Genomic DNA, 24,049 nt, shown 5'->3' with positions numbered 1-24,049 from the left:
ATAAAGCAAAATCTTAATAATATGTATAAGTGGGATGTGCATGCTTCAAAAATGACATGCAAGGGTTCAGAATTCATGCAAACCAAAGCAACTTGCTAGTCATTAAAGCAGCCCATCTTTTTTCATTCTTGCACATGTACCTAAAAGATTTGCTGCTTTGTGATCTGCATTAAATAGCAATAGCAGTTATAGCAGTTAGACTTATATACCGTTTCATAAGCGGTATATATCTAAGCAGTTTACAGAGTCAGCATATTGCCCCCAACAGTCTGGGTACTCATTTTACCCACCTCGGAAGGATGGAAGGCTGAGTCAACCTTGAGCCTGGTGAGATTTGAACCGCTGAACTGCAGATAACAGTCAGCTGAAGTAGCCTGCAGTACTGCACTCTACCCACTGCGCCACCTCGGCTCTTGCATATAGGCTGCTATAATGATTTGGTTCATTAAAGCAGCCATGTCCTTTTTTTTCCAGTTTTGAACACAGGAACTTTTTTAAAAAAACCTGTGTGGTTTATTGAAGAGTAGAGAGGAGTTGGCACTATGTGAGGTCTGAATCACTTCTTTGCAATCTTTTCTGTAGGCTGCAGAGCTCTCCTTAACAAGACAAGAATGTCTTCAGAGAAAGTACTCTTTACGATAGTGGAATGATTTTCAGTATTAGTGGAGAAGGCTAACCCCATCGCTCATTTAATTCAATACCTTGTCCATCCGATCTTTCTGGACACCATACTTTCCACCAAATCCTTTAGAATAATCTGAAAACAGAACAAAAACAATTGATTGTAAATGCTTTTCTCTCAATGGCTACCGAAAGGATGTTCATGCACAAAGTACAGTGACTGCAGGCAAGCCAAAATACAAAATAAGTAGATGCAAAAGGAAAAGTACGTATTCCGAGGGCCTCAAAGCATTGGTAGGTATGCAAGTGACAACAGGCTAAAGCATGCTTCCTCATCCATTGGCTGAAATGAAATCAGATCCGAGCAAAGAAAGAGGTGCTCTCCCTCAAGACACCTGCCTCAGGCCACATCCACTGTGCAGCCTTGAGCAATCGTCACATTGTTAAAGGAGAGATTGAAGTCAGACATTCTGCCTCTTTGTGAAGGCCACTATTTCAAGGCATTATGTGCTGTTTACTTAAAAAAAACAAGAATTGTGACTGCCTTAAAGATTTAAAAACAATGGCCATGTTATGTTTTTAAAGATTGCCAACAAGAATACATTTAAATGCTGGACAAACATGTTAAAAAGCACAAGGATGAATCAAGTATTAAAGGTTTTTTTTAAATCTCCTGCTTACTTTGACTTATTTTACAAACAGACGCAATGCACATATATATATATTACATAAATACACGTTTTTGTGAGAGAAACATGAAAAACTGGAATTAAGTTTATTTACCTAAAATGTTAATGATATAATAATTCCAGATGCGCTCATGTTAACGAACACACTGCATGAAGCAAGTTATTACTCAAATAGAAAGTTCTTATCTAGCTGCCAGCTCAGGTATATTTCTAATGGAAAAAAGTTACAATCATTCTACAATCATTATCATATAATATATAGCTATATCATCAACTTCAGGACTAACTTTGGCAAAGAGATTTTGTACTTTCTTTTTGAAACCATTTTTATAATAATTTCCTGTAATTAGTAAATAAATCTGGACTTGTGTACTAAAGATATAGGAGCCAAAGGTTTATGGAAAGGAAGGAAGGGCTGTGTTGAGCACCCCAAAGTTTGCTGGAATGTACACCAAGCAGATGGGGTGATGCGCTATCATTCAGGATGTACAGGATTATTAAAGTAACTGAAGGTCACTTAATTATTTCCCTGATGTATATGCAAATGAAGAAGAAATTAAAGTTGCCATGCATTGTATGGGACTTTGAAATGAGCAGCTTAGGTCTGGATTAGAAATGATGGCACTGGGTTCAAGAGTTAGAAGCGGAAACTCTGCCTTGTTGCGACTCGTGCTTCGCTAGTTTCTCCTTGTAGTCAAAGCCCAGAGCTGATGGGTCCTGCCTTTCGGTTTGAACACCAAATTTCCCTCCGAAACCACTCTTATAATCTGAGAAATTCAGAATATGAGGACAAGGGGGAGGGGGGACACCAAGGGAAGGAAGGGGATGGGGAAAAGAGGAACGTGTTTAGGCGCAACATACATGAGCTAAAAAGCTTGTTAAAAACAGTTGTGGAAACGGGTAGGGGAAGGTTTTGTCTAAAAAGAGATGTTAAATTTTGAGAAACAGCTTAAATTTTTTTTAGACTGTATAGTTTCATGCTGAAGCTTACAGTAATTCCAAATTGAAGTGTTTCTTGCTATTGAGTATACATATAACACTCACACATCCAACATAGCAGGAGATGGGGTTTCTCTCATATGCTCATTTTCCAGAAGCACATTTTGAAAGAGGGATGTATCAGACATGCAATTATTCCCCACCCCACTTTACCATCATCTGAAGTTCAACAGTTCCCTTCAAAACGTTAAGAAGCATGCAGTCAGACACAAAATGGTTACCTTCCCACCCAATATACAACCATTACGAACCTGAATGTAAATTCTGCATTTATATTCAGGTGTGGAATATAACACACAGACACAAACACACATTTAACCAATGTAGTATGTCAGATACACTAACAAATTATAGTTTCTTATTTCAGGCTACTCACTTTTAATCATGATTCAGTGCAAATATAAAATACACACAATCCCTGCCAGATTAAATTGTCTGTACTGTATTAGGTAATTACAAACATAATTGGTACTGGAAATTATGTCGCTAAGTGGGGCAGTCATTAAGTGAGTTGCACCTAATGTATGGCCTTTCTGCTGTGGTTGTTAAGTGAGACCCTGTGGTCACTTAACTCACTTAATTAAGTGAATGCAGCTTCCGCCATTGGTTTTGCTTGTCTGAAGCCAGCTAGGAAGGCTGCAAGTAGGGATCACGATGTACATCAAGATGTAAATACATATTGGTTGTCAAATACCTAAATTTGGATCATGCGACCACAGGGATACTGTGGCAATTGTAAGTGCAAGGAACAATCATTAAATCACATTTTTCAGGACCATCATAACTTTCAACATACCTGTAAACAGCTGCTCATGAACAAGTTGCATTTTGTGCAAAATAGACTCACTCAGTTCCTACTGCTTTAGCCTTTTTTAGATACTACTGAATTGTCAAATGAGTAAGGTAAAGGTAAAGGTTCTTCTTGCACATATGTGCTAGTCGTTCCCAACTCTAGGGGGCGGTGCTCATCTCCGTTTCAAAGCTGAAGAGCCAGTGTTGTCCGAAGACGTCTTCATGGTCATGTGGCCAGCATGACTAAATGCCGAAGGCGCACGGAACCCCGTTACCTTCCCACCAAAGGTGGTTCCTATTTTTCCACTTGAATTTTTGCATGCTTTCAAACTGCTAGGTTAGCAGAAGTTGGGACAAGTAACGGCAGCTCACTCTGTTACACGACGCTAAGGATTCAAACCGCCGAACTGCTGACCTTTCTGATTGACAAGCTCAGTGTCTTAGCCACTGACCCACTCACTGCCAAATGAGTAGGGAAGCCCTATTTTCATATCTTTAAATAAAGGTTGGGAGGGATAATTCAACAACTCAATAGCTCTCCTCTCCTGTTTTAACAAATTAAGATTAAATTTCCCCTTTCTGATTACAACCCATCTCCCCACCCCTGCCCACTCTAGAATTCCAGGAAAACTAAAGTTAGCAGCTATGAACAAAAGCAATTGCATGCAGTAGCAATTAGCCATATTTATTTACCTATCTCTATTTTTAACTTTCAAATGTTATGCCCAACAGTGCATGCAAAGCTTATCAATAAATGTACCTTTTTGAGATTCGTGCAACTGTACTTTTTCCTGGTGATCCCAGCCAAGTGCACATTTATCTTGTCTGTCAGTCTGTATGCCAAACTTTCCACCGAAACCTTTCGTATAGTCTGTGTAAAGGAAACATTACAAGATGTTATTTGGATCTGACCATTGTCTAAGAAGTCATTTTAAGTGTTTTGTTGTTGTTGTTTTAACCCAAAAGAAAATAGCAAGAAATCCAAAACCTTTGGATCAATCACTAACTGACCAGCCCAACCCACCTCACAAGATTGTTGTTGTTGTGGGGAAAACAGGAGTGGGAAGGAGTATTATATATGTTTGCCACCTTGAGTAAAGTAATAAAGGTGGGACAAAACTCAAATAAATAAAAAGATATATGGATAACATTTAGAAACAAGAGAGAAACAAAGAAAATACTAAAAAAATATGCCAAGGTTGTAATCCTAAGCATTCATGTGCTCACCTAGCAATTTTGCAATTTCAATCTACAATGTTGCCTTTGAAAGGCTTATGAGTAATTAGATCATATAATCAACCCTCTTTTGTTTTCCAAGCAAACAATGGTGCACAATGTAAAATAACAAAAGACCACATATTCAAAAGTATAATTAAAGCGTATTTACAAAGTAATTGTTTGGTTTACATATAAAGCTAAGCCATATGTAAAGTAGCTTGGCATGAACAGGATGAGTGAATGGAATCAATGAATAAACCATTGGGTGTTTTAGAAAGAAAACTATAACCTGAAACTACAGTCCATTAATAGCCTAATAATTTGAATCAAAATTGAACCTAATATGCAAGCCAGGCACTTGGTTTGCTTGTGATTTCCTGGCTCAGCTGGATTTTTGTGTCCTGTTCAAGTCTGTCTAATTACAGAAGTTCAAGGCAGATACAAATAAAAAGGGAGAGAGACTAAAAAAAACCACCCCAAGAATTATCTAAACAAACCATGGTGACTTTGCAAGACTGACTCTGGCTTATTTAACAAGCTCTGGGTTAGTATGATGTCTAAATGCAGTTAATTGTTTAATTTAAATCAGTAATCCAAAGCATATTCTTGTAAATCATAGCAGCCAAACTTGTTAGTGGCTGTTGTTTATGCTGGATGTCAAAAACCAGCAGGTAATTTGCTACATCAAATTATGAAATATATAGTCTCACTTTTTCTTCTAGATAGTAAAATATCAGTCTGAACTATGCATAATAAATGAAGGCTCTGATCCATCATAAAGTTAGCTGAAAAGTTCTGCCTTATTTTTATTATCCTACAAGCCCTATTGAAGAAACTGACTAGATTTTATTGTTCCAAGTCATTTTGAAGACTTTTTTTTAAATGGAGAGTCAGATTATAGTAACAAATAATCTCTTAAATACATTTTTACGACAGAAAAAAGGAAGGAAAGGATTTTCATAAAATAGTTTGTAGGTTTAAGACTTAAAAGCCTTGGTTCATGCATATAGATTACAATTTCAGGTTTAAAGAAGGTCAACTCATAAACAATTTCGTGGAGTAAAATAAAGTAAAAACCTTTCTGTGATTCATGTTTTTCAGTTTTGCCCTGGTATTCAAAGCCAACAGCACTTTTATCCACTTTCTCTTTGTCCACACCATATTTACCACCAAAACCTTTAGAATAATCTGGAGACGAGAGTAAAAAAAATGAAGTCATTCATAATAGTACAAACTAAAGACATTGGACATTTATAGCTACTTGATTCAGTACACTTTTATTGACTTTTGGCATGGATAAAAAGTCCAATAAAAACCTATAATCATTTAGCCAATGGTTTGGTTTTTCTTTTTTAAATGGAAAGAGTTGCGGGTTCAGCTGAGTCATCAAGAGATGAGACTCTGAGGATGAGATGGAGAAAAATGAGCTAAAGCAAGTTCATTTTAAAGACCGGTTAACCCAGAACTTGGGTTTCCCTTAACTATGGCTAACTATGCTTTCAATGTAGCAGTAAATGCACATACAGTAAAACTAGAAGATCCAAGCAGGGGGTATGAACATGTTTTTGTAAACTGTGAATATGGTCTTGTAAACTGGCTGTCACATAAGGAAGGGTACTGATGTGCCTAGGATCAGTTCAATGCCAGAGGTAAGTCAACAATACATGTTCCAAGTAAACTTTAGTTAAGTACAAAGAACCTATTCTATGATACCTATGAAACCTGTTCCACTATGACAGAGAGGTTTGTCATTCCTTCAAATAAGTTTGCAAAAAGACTACCCATTTCTGGCAGCAAGCTCCAATGATATTGCTTGAAAAGAACAGAATCCAGAACAAGATACAGCATTTATTTTGTGGGGAAAATGCTATTTGGAAAAAAATAAGTACTATTCTGTCTGTGGAAATGGGGAGATCTGTGCTTAAGCCTACCCTCAGTCATATAAATTGTCTGAGTGACTTCAGGAAAATCACTATCTTTCAGCCCAAACTACCTCACAGGATTCAAATTATGCTTCCTTTAATGTTTAAACTAACTTTAACAAACAAATAACTAAAGGAAAGTAAAAAAGGCTGGAACACAATAACTTTTTTAAAGTGATGCATTTTTTTGAATTTTGCCATAAAAATGTTTTAAAAAGCATGCAGAAAATACATGAATGCATATGAGCTACCAATTCAGCTTAATTCGAAATTAATGTAAATATCATAAAGCAATGAAAATCATTTTCGGCAGAAAAATTGAGAACCAGACTTCAATAAATGCATACTGTCCATGTCCTGGAGACAACTGCTGGCCTTCACACACGTGGGATCACCGAAATCCAGAAGAGCAGCGTTTCAGTGCGCATGTGCGCGCCAGCACTCAAACGGGTTTCAGTTGCACGCATGCACCACAGCCAGCTGTTTGTCGGGCCCATGCCCGCAACCAGAAATCTGGGTGCCGGTGTGCACATGCATGATGGAACGCTGCTCTTCCAGGTTTCGGTGATCTTGCACAAGCGAAGGACAGCGAGGCCACGCGTTCCTCACGGGATGGTTTTGTGTGCCATTTCTGGCACACAGGTACAAAAAAGGTTAGCCATCACTGATCTATGCTGTATAAAATGTACTTTGAATCACAACTTTCCCCATACACAAGAACAGAAAGTGAACAAGATGCTTGCAAAAATTATTCAAATTCCTATCAAACTCCCACTTTTTTTTTTTACAGAAATGCAGACAAAATTTGAAAGGAAGCAGTAAACTAATACAATATAGTTTCAGATCTGTTAGGAAGACCTTATTTCGTTTAGAGAAGAGAGAATTAGTAACTTCAACTCCGCCTTTATTTCAGTGCAAATCTGAACATGTTTAGACATCAAATCTCATTGGATTCAATGATTTTTTTTATGACTCAATGCTCTTTCTAGGATAAAAATAAAGTTTGAAAGAATTTTTCGCACTATAAGACACACCAGATCAAAAAGATGCACATTAGCTTTAGAGGAGGAAAACAATAAAAAAAATCTGCATCTGCCCCCCAGCATCCATCTGGTATTAATCTGGCTAGAGTCCTTCCAGTAAACAGCCTGGTCAGCTTCAGCACGTTATCGCAACTCCAGCACGTGGCTCGTCAGGCCTCCGCTCCATTGTGCCCACCACCAGTCAACTGAGCTGAGCTGCTGCCCCCGTTGCCAGGAAACTCTGGAGCCTTCGCTGCCAAGCAGCTGATTGGTGGTTGGATCGGCCTCCTGGAACACCACCCAGGTGTTCTAGGTAGCGGGGGATTGCCTATCGACATCTAGAACAGCTGATTGGTGGCATTCCGGGAAGCCAATCCAACCGCCGATCAGCTGCTCAGCAGCGAAGGCTCCAGCATTCCCTGCTGGAGACTCCAACCCGCCCTCCCCAACCACAATATTCGGTCTATAAGACACACAGACATTTCCAGCCATTTGGGGCGGGGGAGTGTGTCTTATAGTGTAAAAAATATGGTACTTCCTGTAGAGGCAGAACATGGATATTTTTAATTCTAACTGTATAGCATTTTCTCTTTTGATTCTTCCAGTAAATTCTGTTATAGATAACATCCATAACAGTGTTAATTCCCATTATTTTTGTCAAACAAAAGCAGAATACATTAGAAAGGAGTATCCCTAAACCCACTAGATGGGATGATTATTTCCCAAGCTAGGGTTACATCAGGACTAGATCCAATGATAGGTTGTTAGAGTAAATAGCAGTAGACTTATATACCGCTTCATAGGCCTTTCAGGCCTCTCTAAGCGGTTTACAGAGAGTCAGCATATTGCCCCCAACAATCTGGGTCCTCATTTTACCCACCTCGGAAGGATGGAAGGCTGAGTCAACCCTGAGCCGGTGAGATTTGAACCGCTGACCTGCTGATCTAGCAGTAGCCTGCAGTGCTGCATTTAACCACTGCGCCACCTTGGCTCTTGAAATGGACTGTGGGGGTGATTATGTTTGCGCATGCATGCACACTGAACTCACTGTATTTTAAGGTCTTCTATTACATAAGCATCCACACAGGCAGAAAAAAGAGAGCTAGAAATATTCTCCACATCAACTAATTTCTCAAAAATGAAGTGATAATGAAGCTATAAAAACAAGAAGATTTCTTGTAAAGGGAAGGAATTATTTAGGACCTTGCTATGGTATTGATTTAGCAACAAACCTTTCTGGGATTCATGTTTCTCTGTTTTTCCTTGGTAATCAAATCCCATGGCACTCTTGTCTACTCTGTCAGCCTGCACACCGTACTTCCCACCAAATCCACTTGAGTAGTCTGAGAAGAGAACAAAATACACCATGTATCAGAAATTACTGTAGGAGCAGCAGAACAAAAGAATGGGTATCCTTGCTGGTAGACTAGAGTTATGATCAAGTTCACTGATAAATACTGCACATCTCTCACTGAATCCCATTATTTGATAGCACCACTATGCACTATAGGTAAAGTGTCCTAGAATTTAGAGACTCTCCAAAGGGTATTTAGGATGCCTTCAGAATTTCTGCCAGCATTAAAGGTCTTTACATTTGTGTCAGCAATCTGGATTGTGATCTACATTACCAATAACAAATACAACTCAACACAATTTCTGCTATTTTATCACTTCCTGCCTTAGTGCTCTACTTTTCAAAATGAGGGAAGCAGTGTTTTATGATGCTAAGTATCACTGTCATCAATCCTAACATTAATTCCAAAAGGATATCATTCTGGAATGCTTACTTTATTTAGCCATGGAGCTGCTGTTGCTCTATCATTCTATAGGCTCACACATTAAGCATCCATATAAGTGTCATCAATGAATCAGAATTGAGCTGGAAGGGACCTTGGCGGTGTTCTAGTCCAACCCCCTGCTCAAGCAGGAGACCCTATACCACTTCAGCGCTGTCTGTCCAATTTTTTTCTTAAAAACCTCCAGTAATGAAGCATCTACAATTTTTGAAGGCAAGCTGTTCCATTGGTTAATTATCCTCACTGTTAGGAAGTTTTTCCTTGAAGTTATTTTGCTGAAAATTGGGATGTGCTTTACTAGGCTTTATTAATACCTGCAGCAATTAACTGGTAAGAGAGAAATTAATGATAAAGTATTTTATTCAGTGTGTTGCGGTAATTTTTTATTCTACCTGTGGATTATGTACATGTATTTAAGTAAAATAACTCCAAAGCAGATTTTGTTAAATCTTTTATATGCTTTGAACAAATTATTTCTACGTGTGAATTACCTTTCTGAGAAGCATGTTTCTCTGTTTTTCCTTGGTATTCAAATCCCACAGCAGACTGCAAGAGAAAAATAATGCAACAAAAAGTTCTCATTTATAAAAGTTAGAACTGTTATCTTTTCAGGAGTTAGCTATATTTTGGGACAATCTTACATAATGGTTCAGGCCTTCCCCATTTTCAAATGGGGCCGGCATTTAATTGAGTTTTCTGCCATTTTTACATCATCATATTATTGTAGCTTGGATGAGAAGATGCTGTTTGGGACCCCAATCCATGCCCCGGCACCTCTAGGCCCCATTGCCAACTCAGTTGTCCAATCCATTTTAAAAGTGATAGCTACCAATCAGTGTTTCTAATCAATATATAAGCATTAAAAAGGATTTATGAAAAAAATATTTCATAAATTCTTTGTCAGGATATCAGAATTCCTGTATAACACATGTTACACATTTAAATCTTCTAATACAGTGTTTCTCAACCTTGGCGACTTTAAGTCCTGTGGACTTCAACTCCCAGAATTCCCCAGCCAGCAGTGGGAAGTACACTGTTCTACTACAACTCAGCCATTCCGCCCCGCCCCACAAAAAAAAGGTCACTGTACTATAAAGATATAGATATAATGGAGAAATAAATAAAATAAACAAAATATTTATACATTCTTGGTTCAGCTTGCAATACAACTATCACAGGTCTTTCATATACTTTCAAGTCTTTAATATACAGTTCAGTATATTTTATAATCATGCTTTAAGATGATTAGTTGGTAAATTTCTTGCTGCTCTCTTTCCTTTATTTTGTGCAAACATAAACACTATAAACTGGAATAAAGCATCAGAACCCTTTTTCAGAAAAGGAACTGCTGTAAAAGCTATTCAAGCAAAGCTGAAAAACAGGTTCCACCACAAAAGCGCGTAGGACAAAATCGCGCTCGACAAAAGCGCGCTGTGACGTCATCACAGCGCGACGAAAAAGATCGAAAAATTGTAAAAATAAAGCGAAAACCTTACCCTAAGCCCCCCAAACCTAACCCTAAACCTAACCCTAAACCTAACTCTTAACCTAACCCTAAACCTAACCCAAAACCTAACCGTTAAAGTAACGAAAAACCTAACGCTAACCCTTATCCTAACCCTAACGCTAACGCTAACGCTCTAAAGCTAACCCTAACCCTTAACCTAACCCTAACCCTAACCCTAACCCTTACCTTTATGCGAATCGGCTTGCTTTAATTTAATTTTTATTAATTTTTATTTGAATTTTTCGATCTTTTTCGTCGCGCTGTGATGACGTCAAAGGCGCGATTTTGTCGATCGCGCTTTTGCCGTCCGCGCTTTTGACGGGTCACGGAAAAACATGCAATATAAAAAACGTAACAACCCACAGAGATAGCACAATGTTAGCACAATGATTTAGCACAGTGTTTCTCAACCTTGGTGACTTTAAGTCCTGTGGACTTCAACTCTCAGAATTCCCCAGCCAGCTGTGCTGGCTGGGGGATTCTGGGAGTTGAAGTCCACAGGACTTAAAGTCGCCAAGGTTGAGAAACACTGATTTAGCACAATGCTAAAAGCACAGAAGGTCTGTTACCTGGTCAACCCTGTCAACCTGGACGCCAAACTTGCCACCAAAGCCTTTAACCGAATCCACCTGGGAGCAATGCTTAGAAAGCTTGGATTGATATTCATGTCCAACGGCTGACTGAAAGGGGAAAAAAGAAGAGAGCCTTTATTAAGTTATTCATAATGACTGGACTTGAACCGTCATCCTAAATTAGCCTCAGTCACGTATGACTGGTGCACATGCATGTGTTGCAGCAGGCTGAAGCCTTCCTTTCAATTTCACTCAAATGAAACGATTCGGGCATCTGGCAGCTGCACACTGAGGATAGCTGTTTACAAAGAAATCCTAACAAGCAATGTTCTACTCAGATGATTGGGACAGCAGGCAGCCTGCCATCCAGACCACATGCTGGCCCTACAGAAATGAGAAATCTTGTTGCCTATCTCAGGGCCTACATTTCAGGGTTCATTAAACCCTTCATACCAGGACTTGATCTAAGCACTCTTCTCTCCTTTCTCCCACAAGGAAAATAGGTATATAAATGCATATTCAGAACGACTATAAGCAAGACAATGTCAAGGAGGTAAATTTTCTACCTCCATAACCGCAATAACTAGTCTCTTTTACCTACAATGCATTCCAGGTTTTAGAGTCAATGCAGCATTTAAACTGGCTCCAATAGCAAAACAGTTTGAGCATTTGTTCATTTAACAATTTCTGGGCCACACCACACAAAAATAATTCAGAGTAACTTTGCAATAAAAAAAATACCATATTAAAAAAGGAGCCGTCACCTGGAATGTGCAAATCCAAACAACATTCACTCCATCTCCTTTCTTACTGGAGTCCGATCACACGCTAATCCAAAGCCAGGTTTTTGTGATTTGTTTAAAGTTGGATAGGGTGGAGGATCTCCAAATCTCCACCTACCAACTCAGACTGACTAAAGATGATGGAGGCTGGGAGAAAGAAGTATTTCTTAATTGCCATTAACATCACTAAAGGTGCCAAGTTTGCTGGCACATCATTTTACCAATGAGCATCTGGGAAACTCCAAATGCAGCCGGCTGATTTTGCCATCTACGAACACTCATATTTATAGAAAGCCACACCACACCCACTTCATTTCCTAAAGTCTCTATCAAACTTTTAACAACTTCCTACACATTTGGCCTGCATATTCCTGTCGCTATGGGGCAGAAAGAGAGACAAAACAAGGCTAACTATATATACTATTTATGATGATTCAGCAACATTTGAAGCATATATTCTATGATTTCCCATCTTTATTTTTTAATATAACAATATTAACTATGGAAATGGGTGCCTTTCAGCTATGTCAAAAGTATCTCACAGAATTCTTAACCACCATAGCCATTTTTGGAATTATATTCCCAGCATAGCTGGAGAAGATTACATTTGACTTAGATACAATGACATTACATTTCACCTGGCTGGGATCAATATGCGTATCAGATTAAAAACACGCAGGCATTTTCAAACTTCATGCTAAGAAATACAGCCTATTTTATCAACTCTCTGCATTTTTACTTTGATGCTTCCTCAAATTTCACATTCAGAATGAATTTTGTATTCTTTTTTCTCTGATACCATGATGAAGCAAGAGTTCAGTGTTATTTTCCCAGCGGCATCACAATTTTCCTTAAGGAGATAATCAGTGACCATTCAGTGCAGGCCATGAGGTATGGCCAAAAGTATGCACTGCTATGGATAGAATCCAATTTGGAAACATCCAAGTATTAAACTTTTTTTAAAAGATTATTTTAAATCTCTTGGAAGTAGCATGCTTCCAAATGAATTTGAAACACACTGTTTGCAACTTCTATCATTTAATTTAAATAAAACTTTATTTAAAACATTATATAGAATTCTAAACTTCCAGCAGCTTTTGATCACTATATCCCCCTGGAAAAACTGCCCAAGAGCACTGTGTTCCAGATATTCCATTCACTTGACTTGAATTAAATGGTGAATCCCCCAAAGTCTGTTTCTGCTTGAATTCATGCAGAATTTTATCTCCAATAATTTTAATAACCCATCATGGGCAATCTAACAAAGTACCTTCTATAGTGAGTGTGTTCAGTGTTAATATGTGTTTATCAGAGAACTATCTGATAGAAGTAGCTTCTTACAGCTCAGTCTGATTTGGGAGGCTAAAATGGCCAGCTGTGCTAGCTGAGTTCACTCATCGCCTTTAGCAAAAGCCAAAATGTATTTTACTTTAGTATGATGTATAATGAAGCCTTGATGCTCTGCATGTATTTGTCTCTGTGTGTATGCCTTTCAGTCAATGCTACCTCCTAGCCTACTTCCTGGACAAGTCCCTACAGTTTTCTTGGCAAGATTTTTAGAAGTGATTTGTCATAGCCTTCTTCTTCCTAGTGATAAACATGAGTGACTGGTCCAAAGTCACCCAGTTGTCTTTGTGCTCAAGGCAGGACTAGAACTCATAATGTCTGTTTCTAGTTTGGTGCCTTAATCCCATCATCAAACTGGCTCTTTTCTTTTTGTGGTTGAATTATATTGTTTATGTATTATCGCCAGTCGTGTCATGAACTGTTATAGAAAAGAGTATAAATTGGCATGAAAAAACACCAGCTGGGCTTTGGGCCAGTTACTCTCTCAGAGCCCAACTCACCTCACAAGATTGTTTTTGTGGGGAAAATAGGAGGAGGGAGGAGTGTTGGTATATTCACTCCCTTGGGCTTTATGTGGGGAAAAAATGATGGGATAAAAATCTATATGAAAAAAGCAAAAATACACAAAATGAATTCCCAAGGCCTTCCTTTCTCAAAACTTGCTTGAGGAGAATGCATTAAATCAAAAGAAAAATCATTATAGCATTTACTCAAAAGCTGTGTTTACATTACGGCACTAAGCTTCAATGCGAATTGCCTCATTTTCATTTAGGGTGGATTCACTTCTTACAGTTCAGATTATAATGGTTTTGTTAAATGAGTCATAGCTTTAAAAGGTAGCATGAACTCTGTACTGCAAAAGGTTCCCAGGAATCTGCAAAAATAAGCATGAGAAGAAACAAATATGTTCCTCTTCCCAATATTTAATGATAATCTTGAGAGATGGCTAGATTGTCAAGTTAAGTTGGGTCAACTTTCTCCATCAAGATTGGAATGAAAAGAAAGCACAGGTATTAGGTCTCAAAAAGTAGGACAGTAACTGAATTCAACATAGCCAATCTCTCTAAGAGTAGCAACCAAGCCAATTCCTTGAAATTTACTTTGTCCATGCGGTCCTGTTCCACGCCAAACTTCCCTCCATAGCCATGCGAAGCTTGGGGTCCTGATTCAAGCTCTTTCTCCTTGAGGGACCGGTGCTCTTGGAATACATTTTCTCGAAGTTGATGAATGCTTTGGAAGGGAAGCAAACAAACAAACAAATAGTATCATAAGAATAATCCTAATTCTTATATCCAAAACACACAATTATCTGGTCTCTTATATGTATCCTATATGCTCCCAGAAATCCATGGGACTCTGAAGAAAGCAAGCACAAATAGTTGCCACCTCACAACCAGAAGGAAAATGTTAACTGGGTATAACTTTGCCTTATTCCGACATCCCATTCTTGGTTACAATAATTGAACAATCCATAAAGGAAAAGCAATAATGATAATATCCCACAGGAAAAGTAATATTTCATAGCTTAATTGAAACTTATATTCTTTAAACAGACTTGACTTTATTGAGATTTTTCCTATGTCTAATTTTATTGTGTTTCTCTTAGATTTTTTAAGTTTTGTTTTTAAACTTTAATTCAACCTTTAAATCATCCTGCTCGCACATGAATTTAAATCATTCATATGCAAGCAGGATGATTGGAAAGTTGACACATGACACAATTCTAGATATATTATTAACTTGAAATATGTAAAGGAGACCTCTGTTCTACTATTCGTACCTAATAAATCTAATAATAAATTACTTCCTTTGCAGACTCATCATATTTGTCAATGATGACAGAGATGCTCAGAAAAGGATTTCAAGCCACTGATTTTTTAAAAATCCACAAACATTTTGGCTTTCTTCCAATTCCCAGGAATATGAAATGCAGCTATATTATTCCAAGGAGTTTTTCTTAACTAAAATAGAGATACTGTGACAGTTAAAACATTTAAAAAACTGTGTTTCTCATATATTGTTAGAATTAGATAACTGGTACAATTTTTTTTCCCAAAATACATTTTGAAATAAGTAGAGTGGAAAAACAGGTTTATTAACTTGTCATATTCCTGAACTTTATGGAGAAACAATTATGAATGCTTTCATAATTTTTAGGCTGACATTCAAAAGTGATTAATTACCTGAAAACATCTTTAACTTCTATTACATTGATCTTCAATTCTTCCTCTAGAGAAGTGTTTCCTGACCACTTCCAGGTGTGCTGACTCAAACTCCCAGAATTCTCATCAATGGCTGTGCTAATGGAAGCATTCTGGGATTTGAAGTTTGCACACCTGAAAATGGCTAAGTTTCTCTACCTCAGAAACTTTAAGATGAGTGGACTTCACCTCCCAGAATTCCCAGACACACATCTTAAAATTGCTGAAGTTAAGAAACACTGCTCTGGGCCACTGCAATTCAGACATTCCTGAGGTAATGTACCAATATTTTGGGGCTGGATTTATTTCCAAAAAAACCCGGCAAGATCACCAAGGGAACAGCTGTGTTGGCATCGTTCAGAAGAACGAAAGATTCTATAGCGCCCAATGTTTTATTTCTGGAGTGGATTATTTTGCACAGCCTTCATAGAAGTGCTTTTTCTCTCATTCAAGAACTCGCAACTAAGTAAAAACTGTAACAATGACAGTATAAATAGGATAATTATAACAGTTGAGCAATATCTATGGCAAATATAGGGGCAGGCTGAACTGATATTCATGTAATCGAGTTCAGTCATTAACCATCTGTCATGAATAGGTTTCAGGACATGTATTTCTTCCGTAGATAAAGCAAGTTTTCTGTCAGGACTTATTCCAAAGCTAAGACATAGACATGACAGTACTGACTGTTCCTGTACTTATTGCTAACTCTATATTCAACAATTCTTGGCCATCATCAAGCCCAAATTCAGAGGTCTAACCTCTAGAGCACTACTGCTCTAGAACTGTACTCCCTAACCAGACCTATGAAATGCACTGGGGCTACCACTCCACAAACTCATAGCTGTCCTTGCTCACCAATTATTCTAGAAATTATACCTAAAACTACCAATGGAAATCAGCAAATATCATGGCATATATTTTTTTTAAAAATCATTTTACTTGATATGTTCCTGGTGACCAGATCCTTGGACAGTTTTAGCACCCCAGCGCTGTTCTTTTTCACTTACATCATTCTGTAAAGTACATTGAAAAAGAGGTTTTTATTACAACAGTTGAACCCAGGTTTTAAGCAAGATCCATCATTCTATTTCCCTGCCACTACTGAATTTGGTCACTTCATTAGACCAAGGACTTAATGTTGTGGACACACTCATATTTAAGGAAATCTAAAGCAGAATTCCCACATCCTTAGACACACACACACATATCCTCCCAACAGTTCCTAACTTGTGAGTTAATAAGTTCATTTGATTTTCCCACTTTCAATTGTAAAAGTGAATTTTTAAAGATAACTCTTAAATTTAGTTCAAAATTGTACCACAAAGTCAGGATCTGTCTCCCAATCATCAGCACCATCATCCTGGCTCAGGCTGATGCTATGGCCTGCCGATGCTTTCCACATCTGTAACAGAACATGTATAAACAATATTAAATAAAGGTTCAAGGCTTTTTTTTTAAATCACACATTTACCACCATAAAATGGCTTTTAGTTCCACAGAATCACAATGTATTTCAGTGGTTAGATGCAATCAATAATGCTAGCTTTGATAGAGTTAATCGATGCCAAATTATTACAAGAAAATTCTCCTATTAATTTTGGAAAGAGGATATAGTTTCCTCTAGCTCAACTTCTAAACATAATTCCTGCCAGCACTTCAAGGAATATCAATATTTATGCAATTCACTCATTTTTGAAAAGCACATTGTAAATATAAAGATATTTATCTGAAAAAAACACTTTATAGACCCTTCTTGTTTAGCTAATTCACTTCTGAATATTTACTGCTGGACAACTTTTCATTTCTACCATTACAGGTCTAAAAAAAGTCATTAGGTCAGATATTCTGCATATTTTATATTAATGAACTTCCATTACAACGGAAGCTATCATGCTATATTAAGCAAAGCTTTAACAAGGACACTAGTACAATGTTTCTACTCAAAGATAACTGAAGATGCACCAAAATCCCACAAAGTTGATTTATGACATCAAAATATTATCTCGCAAATATAATCAACAGAAATAAGATTGTGGCCTTTCCTGTATATATCCAAGAGAAAATCCCAGTGAATTCTCTGCAGTTTATTTCAAAGGGGGGGAAAAGTAACATTAAGTTGTAGCAAATTAAAATGTAGCCTTCAGAGATCCAACCCAAAATCAGAGGGGCTGAATAGTAAGTATTTTCAGCTTCTGTTCCATTCTAGGGTTGTTTCATACTGAAGAAAGGCTGAAGTTTCTGCTCCAACAATAGTTCTTCCAAAGTGGTTAGCAGTGCAAAGGCTTACATTTTCTTTACTCTACTCTTAGTTTTTCCAGTTAATTTCTTTCCATCTACTATACAGCAGGCTGGGCAGAATTTTTCCATGTCATACAAGTCACCAGTGACATAGCAATTTGGGGAAGGGGGGGGGGGATGGAAAGCTCAGACAACTCAAGTGCTGCTACTATTACTATGAGTAATACTAGACCAACAATCAAGCAGTAAATATCCCAATCAAGGAACTATCAACTTAGACAATCAAACAGTAAAAAACAGCCTAATCAAGGACCTTCCAAGAGGAACACAACACTGACAGGGCAGATCACTGAACCAAGCTCAGAAACCACTAGAGAACTCCACAAAGAAAGGAAAATAGCTCTGTGATTTGTAGAGTTATATTTGGGGAAAGAAAGAAATAGCATAAGCAAATTAATTCAAGTTATCTAGCAGTTATAATTCCTAACAGATCTGTAATATAAGATAAGGAGTATTTGTACAGGAATCCCCATATTTAAGGAGAGGATTCCAAGAGAAATTTAATCTTTCTCAGTAAACTCATTTTCATAATGGTCAGCGTGACATGTTACTGCAAGTATTACAGGAAATCTCTTCTGTATCATTTGAGTTAATCATTTGAGTCTGAGGTATGCACTGATTGTTATGGCTAAGCTGCAACTGGTTTTGTGTTTTTAAAGCAGCCTGGTATGCAAACAGAAGCAGATAAAACTAAATATACTGACCTAAATTACTTAAGAAAATTTCCCCAAATCTAGGCAGTGTGACCATTTCAGAAGTAATCTCAATTCACTACAATTAACCCAAATGTGTGGGTTAATTGTAGAAACCAAGGATTCTATGTTCAACCATAGATACTCGCTGGGTAATATTAGACCAGCTACTCCTCTCTCTTAACCCAACTCACTTCAGAGGGATCGTGGAAGGGAAGAATGGGAGGACAGGAGCCTCCACTGTTGTGAGCCTGGGCTCCTAAACAAAGCCAGATACAAACTGAACAAAAAATTGGGCTGTCCAAGCTCAAAACTTTTGTTGTCCCCTCATCCTCTCTTACAAGCACCTTCTCTCGGTACCTTCCCTTTTCAGTGTGGCCAGTGCTACCAACAATCCAAACTGTCCAAAATTTCAAATGCAAATAACTATGCACATTTGTTAAGTTCAAAGCACAGAAGAGTTTATTATTGCTACCTAAATAGAAGAATCTAGCTAACCAACAGTGAAACTTAAATTGGTGCTAGATGAGGGTCAACAGAATTCGAGAGAGGCTGGAGTCTCTTGTGGCAACAACACAAAGACTCCAAACCGATGACACATTTAATAAAAAGGACTGGGAACGACATGATAGAGTGTTTCAGTATCTAAGGGACTGCCATAAAACCGAAGGCAAAAGAAGCAGCAATGGATGGAAACTAATCACGACAGAACCTAGAACTAAGGAGAAATTTCCTGACAGTTAGAACAATTCAACAGTGGAATTACTTGCCTTCAGAAATTGTGGGTGCTCCAACATTGCAGGTTTTTAAAAAGAGATTGGACAATCATTTGTCTGAAATGGGATAGGGTTTCCTGCTTGTGCAGCGTGTTGGATTAAAATACTTCCAAGGTCCCTTCCAATTCTGTTATTCTGTTTTTCTATTAACCCAAGGCCTTCTAGCTCAGCCTGGTTTTCTCCTATAAAAACGTACATTTCACAATCTCATTTCTGATCATAGTTTTGAAATGTAGTCTGCCTTCTATATAGTAATTGTTTAGCAAGAATATGACACAGTCTTCAAAACTGAAAAACAGAGGCGCACCAGGGCAAGTAAAAGAAATGTACATTGCTGCAGGACTTTTATAAATTCAGTTTGGTCATGAGGTCAGTGTGGAGAAAGCAAATGGCAAATCAAGAAAACATACATGAAGGTCACAACCCTCTGTAGTCTAGGTGCAATTCCTGCTAGAAGAGTAGAAAGGGATGATGGGAGGAAAGAACTGTTAAAAGCAGCCAAGACTACTAGGCAGTGTATCTTAAATGAAACACAGAAATTTGAGTTCAATTTTTGCAGATACATACTTTGCAGTAAAAATCCTAAAAAACCAAGATTACTTTGATCTTGAAAATAAATCAATGTACACTTTGCACTAAAATCCTAAGAAATCAAGATTAATTACTCTGATCTTGAAAATAAATCTATGTATAGATTAAATGCAAACCCCATAGATATTTAAAGGCTGGCCAATCTACTGCTATAGGGTTCTCAGACTGGATGAATCAAATATCTCCTTGCCAGTAGCCGGTGAGTAAGATTTTGTGACTTACTGAATCACAAGCAATGAATATTCCATCCCCAAAATTCCATTCCAAAAATCAATTCTGGTACCAAATCTACTTCTGCATTTATGTCCACAGAAGCATCAAAACATCCAGAACTATCAATGTGGATTTGACATATGTCAATCTCCGTACTAATGAACAGTGATCACATTTAATTGATCAGCTGGCCTCCATGATTTACCACCCCACTTCTTGCAATTTTTTTTGTGGTGTGTGTGTGTGTGTGAATACATACACGGAAGCCCTACTTAAAATCACAAAGGAGCATCTTGGCTCCCAGTAAGATCCTCTCCTAATCTAAAATGGCACAACAGATAAATAATACCTTGAAAACAACCATCCTTTCAGGACTTTTGAGTTGTCCTAATAAAATTATTGCCCCTACTTAGAACTTGGATCCGTATTAAAACCGGTTTTACTTGAGAGAGAGGGGGGATTTTTCACTTCAACAATTTTCAGCTTTTAAAAGGGTGTCCTGCCTAACTGTGTTTCCAAGAGGTTTGTTATTTTTTAGGAAGGAAGCCAACCCATTCCTTTACCCGCAGATCCAGCCAGGGAAGCATTAGTCACGCGCCTGCAGACCCGGACCCGCTTCTCCTGCCTTACCCACCCTACCACATCGAGCTGGTAAAAGACGGCGAAAGAGGAACTGTCCTCTCCTCCTGCATTCAAGCAAGCAAAGGAGGTGGCAAGGAGCGAGCCAGGAATCGGCCGGATCGCATCCTCCTGACCGGGCAAGGGAGGGAAGAAGGGTTCGACACCCACCCACCCCCTTTTTTTTGGATCATCGGCCTCGCCGCCGGAGAACAAAGAGCCCTCGAAGCAAAGAAAGCCAGGCAGCCGCCAGCATGTCAAACGGCACCCCCAGCCCCGCGACCAACCTTCTTGACCAAGAGAGGAGTCTGCAAAATCTAAAAGCCAAAAATCGCAGGGGCGGCCCCACCTTGGGCTCTGCATCAGCGCCGCCTCTGCCCAGATCCTGATCGTGGAGTGGCAACCGAAATCCACGCCAGAATCCCTCGCCAGGCCGGGCTTATTCTTTCCCCTGCCTGGGGTTTCTCTTTCTTCCCTTTGATTCTTTCTTTCAAAGAGCACCAATCCCGGCCGCGCTATCCATCCCCGCCGGGCAAAGAGAAAGCCGCTAAGAAAGAGCCGGCCGGTCCACGCTGCCCTCTTTTCCCCCCCGAGGAGCCCCCGGCAAGGACCCGGGTTCCTGTCACTTACTTTGCGGCCAGCCCACTTCCCCGCTACTCAGGCGCCTTCCTTGCCGACGCGACGCCCGCTCCTCGTCTCAGCCTGCTGGCCCTTCCGAGCTCTGCTGAGCACTGCAATTTCCGCCTCTCCCAAGATCCCGTTTCCTGTTTTTCAGCATGGCGCGTCATCAGGTGGGAGATGGCCGCAGCGACCCGTCGGGGCTTGGCTTGCTACTTTCAGCGCGGGCTTGTGGGAGGCGAAAAGACCTCCGCATCCGTCCGTGCCCTTTAAAAAAAAAAACATAAGATGCCCGGGGATTCTTCGGCGCGCCTCGCTCCTGTCTGCAAACGCGGCCGGCCCTGTCTGCAGGCTGGCTTAGCGGAGCCTCTGGTTCGCCTCCCCCGCGCATTTTGAAGAAGCCTGGAAAAAAGCAGCGCGCCTGCGCCCCCCAATATAATTAATAATTATAAACAGCACGCGGGGTGGGGTGGGGGGAGATTGGCTTCGACTTCCGACGACTCTTCCACAGGCTGGTCTCCTTCAAAGGGCATCTCTCCCTCCCCCCCCCCCCCCCGCTCCCCTAAGGCGCACCTCTGGCCGGAGAGTTAGAGCACCTCGTGCAGAACCTTTGCGAATGACCAACACTGTTCCCGGACGTTCAAAAGTTTTGTAGTCCCTACACTTTAAAAGTAGCCACCACCACCACAAAAAAAACCCCGCAAACGCAAAGCCAGAAAGGTCAAAAATTATTCCTTCAACTGATCTCTCAACCTTCAACACCGGGTTGGCTTGGCGGAGCGCGCGCGCTGAGCGAACCCGGGCGGGGATTGCGCGCGCGTGCGTGTCTGTAGGGAGGGATACAAAGCATGAGCTGAGGAGGGGGCTGGAGGGGAAGGGAGGTCGGGTCGTTCCCGTCAGTAGCGGCTTCTTGCCGGCGCGTTTCTGCCTATCCGCAGGCTTAGCGGCTCGGGAAGCTCCGTCTTGAGGAAGACGTTCAGCAGGAACAGGCCGAAGCGGGAGAGCGACTACTTTGGCCGGTGCCCAGCTAGCGAATCTCCCACTTTCCGCGCCAAGTTTCTGGAAGAGCGGAGCGCCGTGATGGATTATGCCGAGCATGCGCAGAAATGTTTCTGATGTGGGGGGTTGTTTTTTTAGATAAATATAACTTTGATTTAAAGGTAACCCGCATTCATCACACATTTGAAAAAGAAAAGAAAGTGTTTGAAATTGTGCCTTGACAATTAATTATTTTTAATATTAGAAAATTAATTAAGGGGCTCCCCTATTAGAAGTCACTAATATTAAAGAAAATATTCTGATATTAAAGAAAACCATGAATAAAATGGTTAGATTTGTCAAATGTTAATTTAATTAGCCTTAATTTACAGTTTTAAGCAATTAGGACTCAAAAATATGATTTCAGCAAAAAAATACACTGAAAATTCTAAAAAAAGTAATGTGATTTGATTCTAAGACTGATAGGATTTGGCATGTGGCATTTATTTTTATCCCGCATTTATCTTTATAAATCATTCAAGGCAGTGCACATACCTAAAACTCATTCTTTCTCTTATTTTACCCACAACACCGTGCATTGAGGTGGGCTGAGGAAGAGTGATATACATTATATATATAATATAATGTATATATTTATCACACTTGTATAGCTGCCTATCAAATGTGACTCTGCTCAAAACTACAAATATAAAAATATAAACACAACATACAACTATACTAAAACCACTGTTAAAAATTAAATAAAACATAAAACATATACTAAATTACAAATTTAAATATTCTGTAGGAAGTTAATACCCACCCCTCTACTAGAAGGTGAAATATCCTAGGATATATTAAAAAGAAAGAATATTATATTTCCCTGGATAAGAAAAAGGAGAAACATGTTTTTAAAGACAAAGTAGTTCCTTGCAGCTTCCTCTCCCACCCCATTGTCAATGGGCCATTCTATATAACAAAGGTAGGATTAGTCTTCTACCCATCTTACCACATGGCACCTGGGAGGATTGCATCAACCAGTAAGGCAAACAGGCTTGGGTCTCAGGACAGCCTACAAAGTTAGCTAAGAACCCCCACCCCACCCCACCCCCTCTTGGGAATCTGACAGCCAATCAGAATACATTTCTTACACAGGAACAGGAAACTCAAGGTGGGGCTCAACAGAGGGCATAAAACCCAGGGACTCTCAGCATCTTGGCCCTTTTTCTTCTTCACCCAACATCTTGAAGCATGTGATCACCTTTCTCCCCCCTCCCACCTCAAACCATGTGGTCTTGTCCACCATTAAACTATCTTTCCAAGCAGTCTCCATGTTTTCAGTGTCTTTTTCCCCACTTGGAACTGAACCCAGGAGGACATTTCTTCCAACAATTCCTAAATATATAGGTAGTCCTCGACATACATCAATTCATTTAACAATGATCCAACGTTACAACAGCCTCAGAAAAAGTGACTTACAACCTGTACTCACTCTTATAAGTATTGCACCACCCTCATGGTTAAAAGTAAAGGTTTCCTCTGTCCAGTCGTCTCTGTGTGCCAGTATTGTCTGAAGAAATTTCCATGGTCAGTGGGCCAGCATGACTATATGCTGAGGGGCATGAGATGCTGTTACTTTCCCACAGAAGCAGTGCCTGTTTATCTACTTGCATGTGCATGCTTTCAAATTGCTAGGTGGCAGGAGTTGGGCAAGTAATGGGAACTCATCCCATCGTGCAGCATTCGGGACTCGAACTGTCAGCTTTTTGCTGACACACTGGTCATCTTTAACAG

General features: G+C 39.4%; 1 protein-coding gene across 4 annotated transcripts in view; it reads right to left on the bottom strand.

The window, feature by feature from the left end:
* Positions 1–21,548, bottom strand: part of CTTN (cortactin) — a 33,438-nt gene extending 11,890 nt beyond the window's left edge. The window contains exons 1-11 of one of the 4 annotated variants that reach the window (XM_087719386.1): positions 21,290–21,548; positions 16,790–16,873; positions 16,411–16,484; positions 14,368–14,497; positions 11,136–11,246; positions 9,551–9,605; positions 8,496–8,606; positions 5,397–5,507; positions 3,862–3,972; positions 1,967–2,077; positions 702–757 (exon numbers count right to left, since the gene is read on the bottom strand). In XM_087719386.1, the coding sequence (XP_087575512.1) occupies positions 702–757; positions 1,967–2,077; positions 3,862–3,972; positions 5,397–5,507; positions 8,496–8,606; positions 9,551–9,605; positions 11,136–11,246; positions 14,368–14,497; positions 16,411–16,484; positions 16,790–16,873 (954 nt within the window). In that variant the 5' untranslated portion in view covers positions 21,290–21,548. Of the gene's footprint in view, positions 1–701; positions 758–1,966; positions 2,078–3,861; positions 3,973–5,396; positions 5,508–8,495; positions 8,607–9,550; positions 9,606–11,135; positions 11,247–14,367; positions 14,498–16,410; positions 16,485–16,789; positions 16,874–19,231; positions 19,374–21,008; positions 21,028–21,289 lie in introns of those variants that run through there. The other 3 variants (XM_087719392.1, XM_087719379.1, XM_087719403.1) reach the window with 3 other exon arrangements.
* Between the last annotated feature and the right edge of the window lie 2,501 nt (positions 21,549–24,049).

Source organism: Thamnophis sirtalis, unplaced genomic scaffold (assembly GCF_051295495.1).
Source record: "Thamnophis sirtalis isolate CommonGarterSnake01/CBP01778 unplaced genomic scaffold, rThaSir2_p1.2 scaffold_1, whole genome shotgun sequence".
Lineage (NCBI taxonomy): Eukaryota > Metazoa > Chordata > Lepidosauria > Squamata > Natricidae > Thamnophis > Thamnophis sirtalis.
Note: the sequence above shows the minus strand (reverse complement) of the source record. Positions and strands in the feature narration are given on the sequence as shown.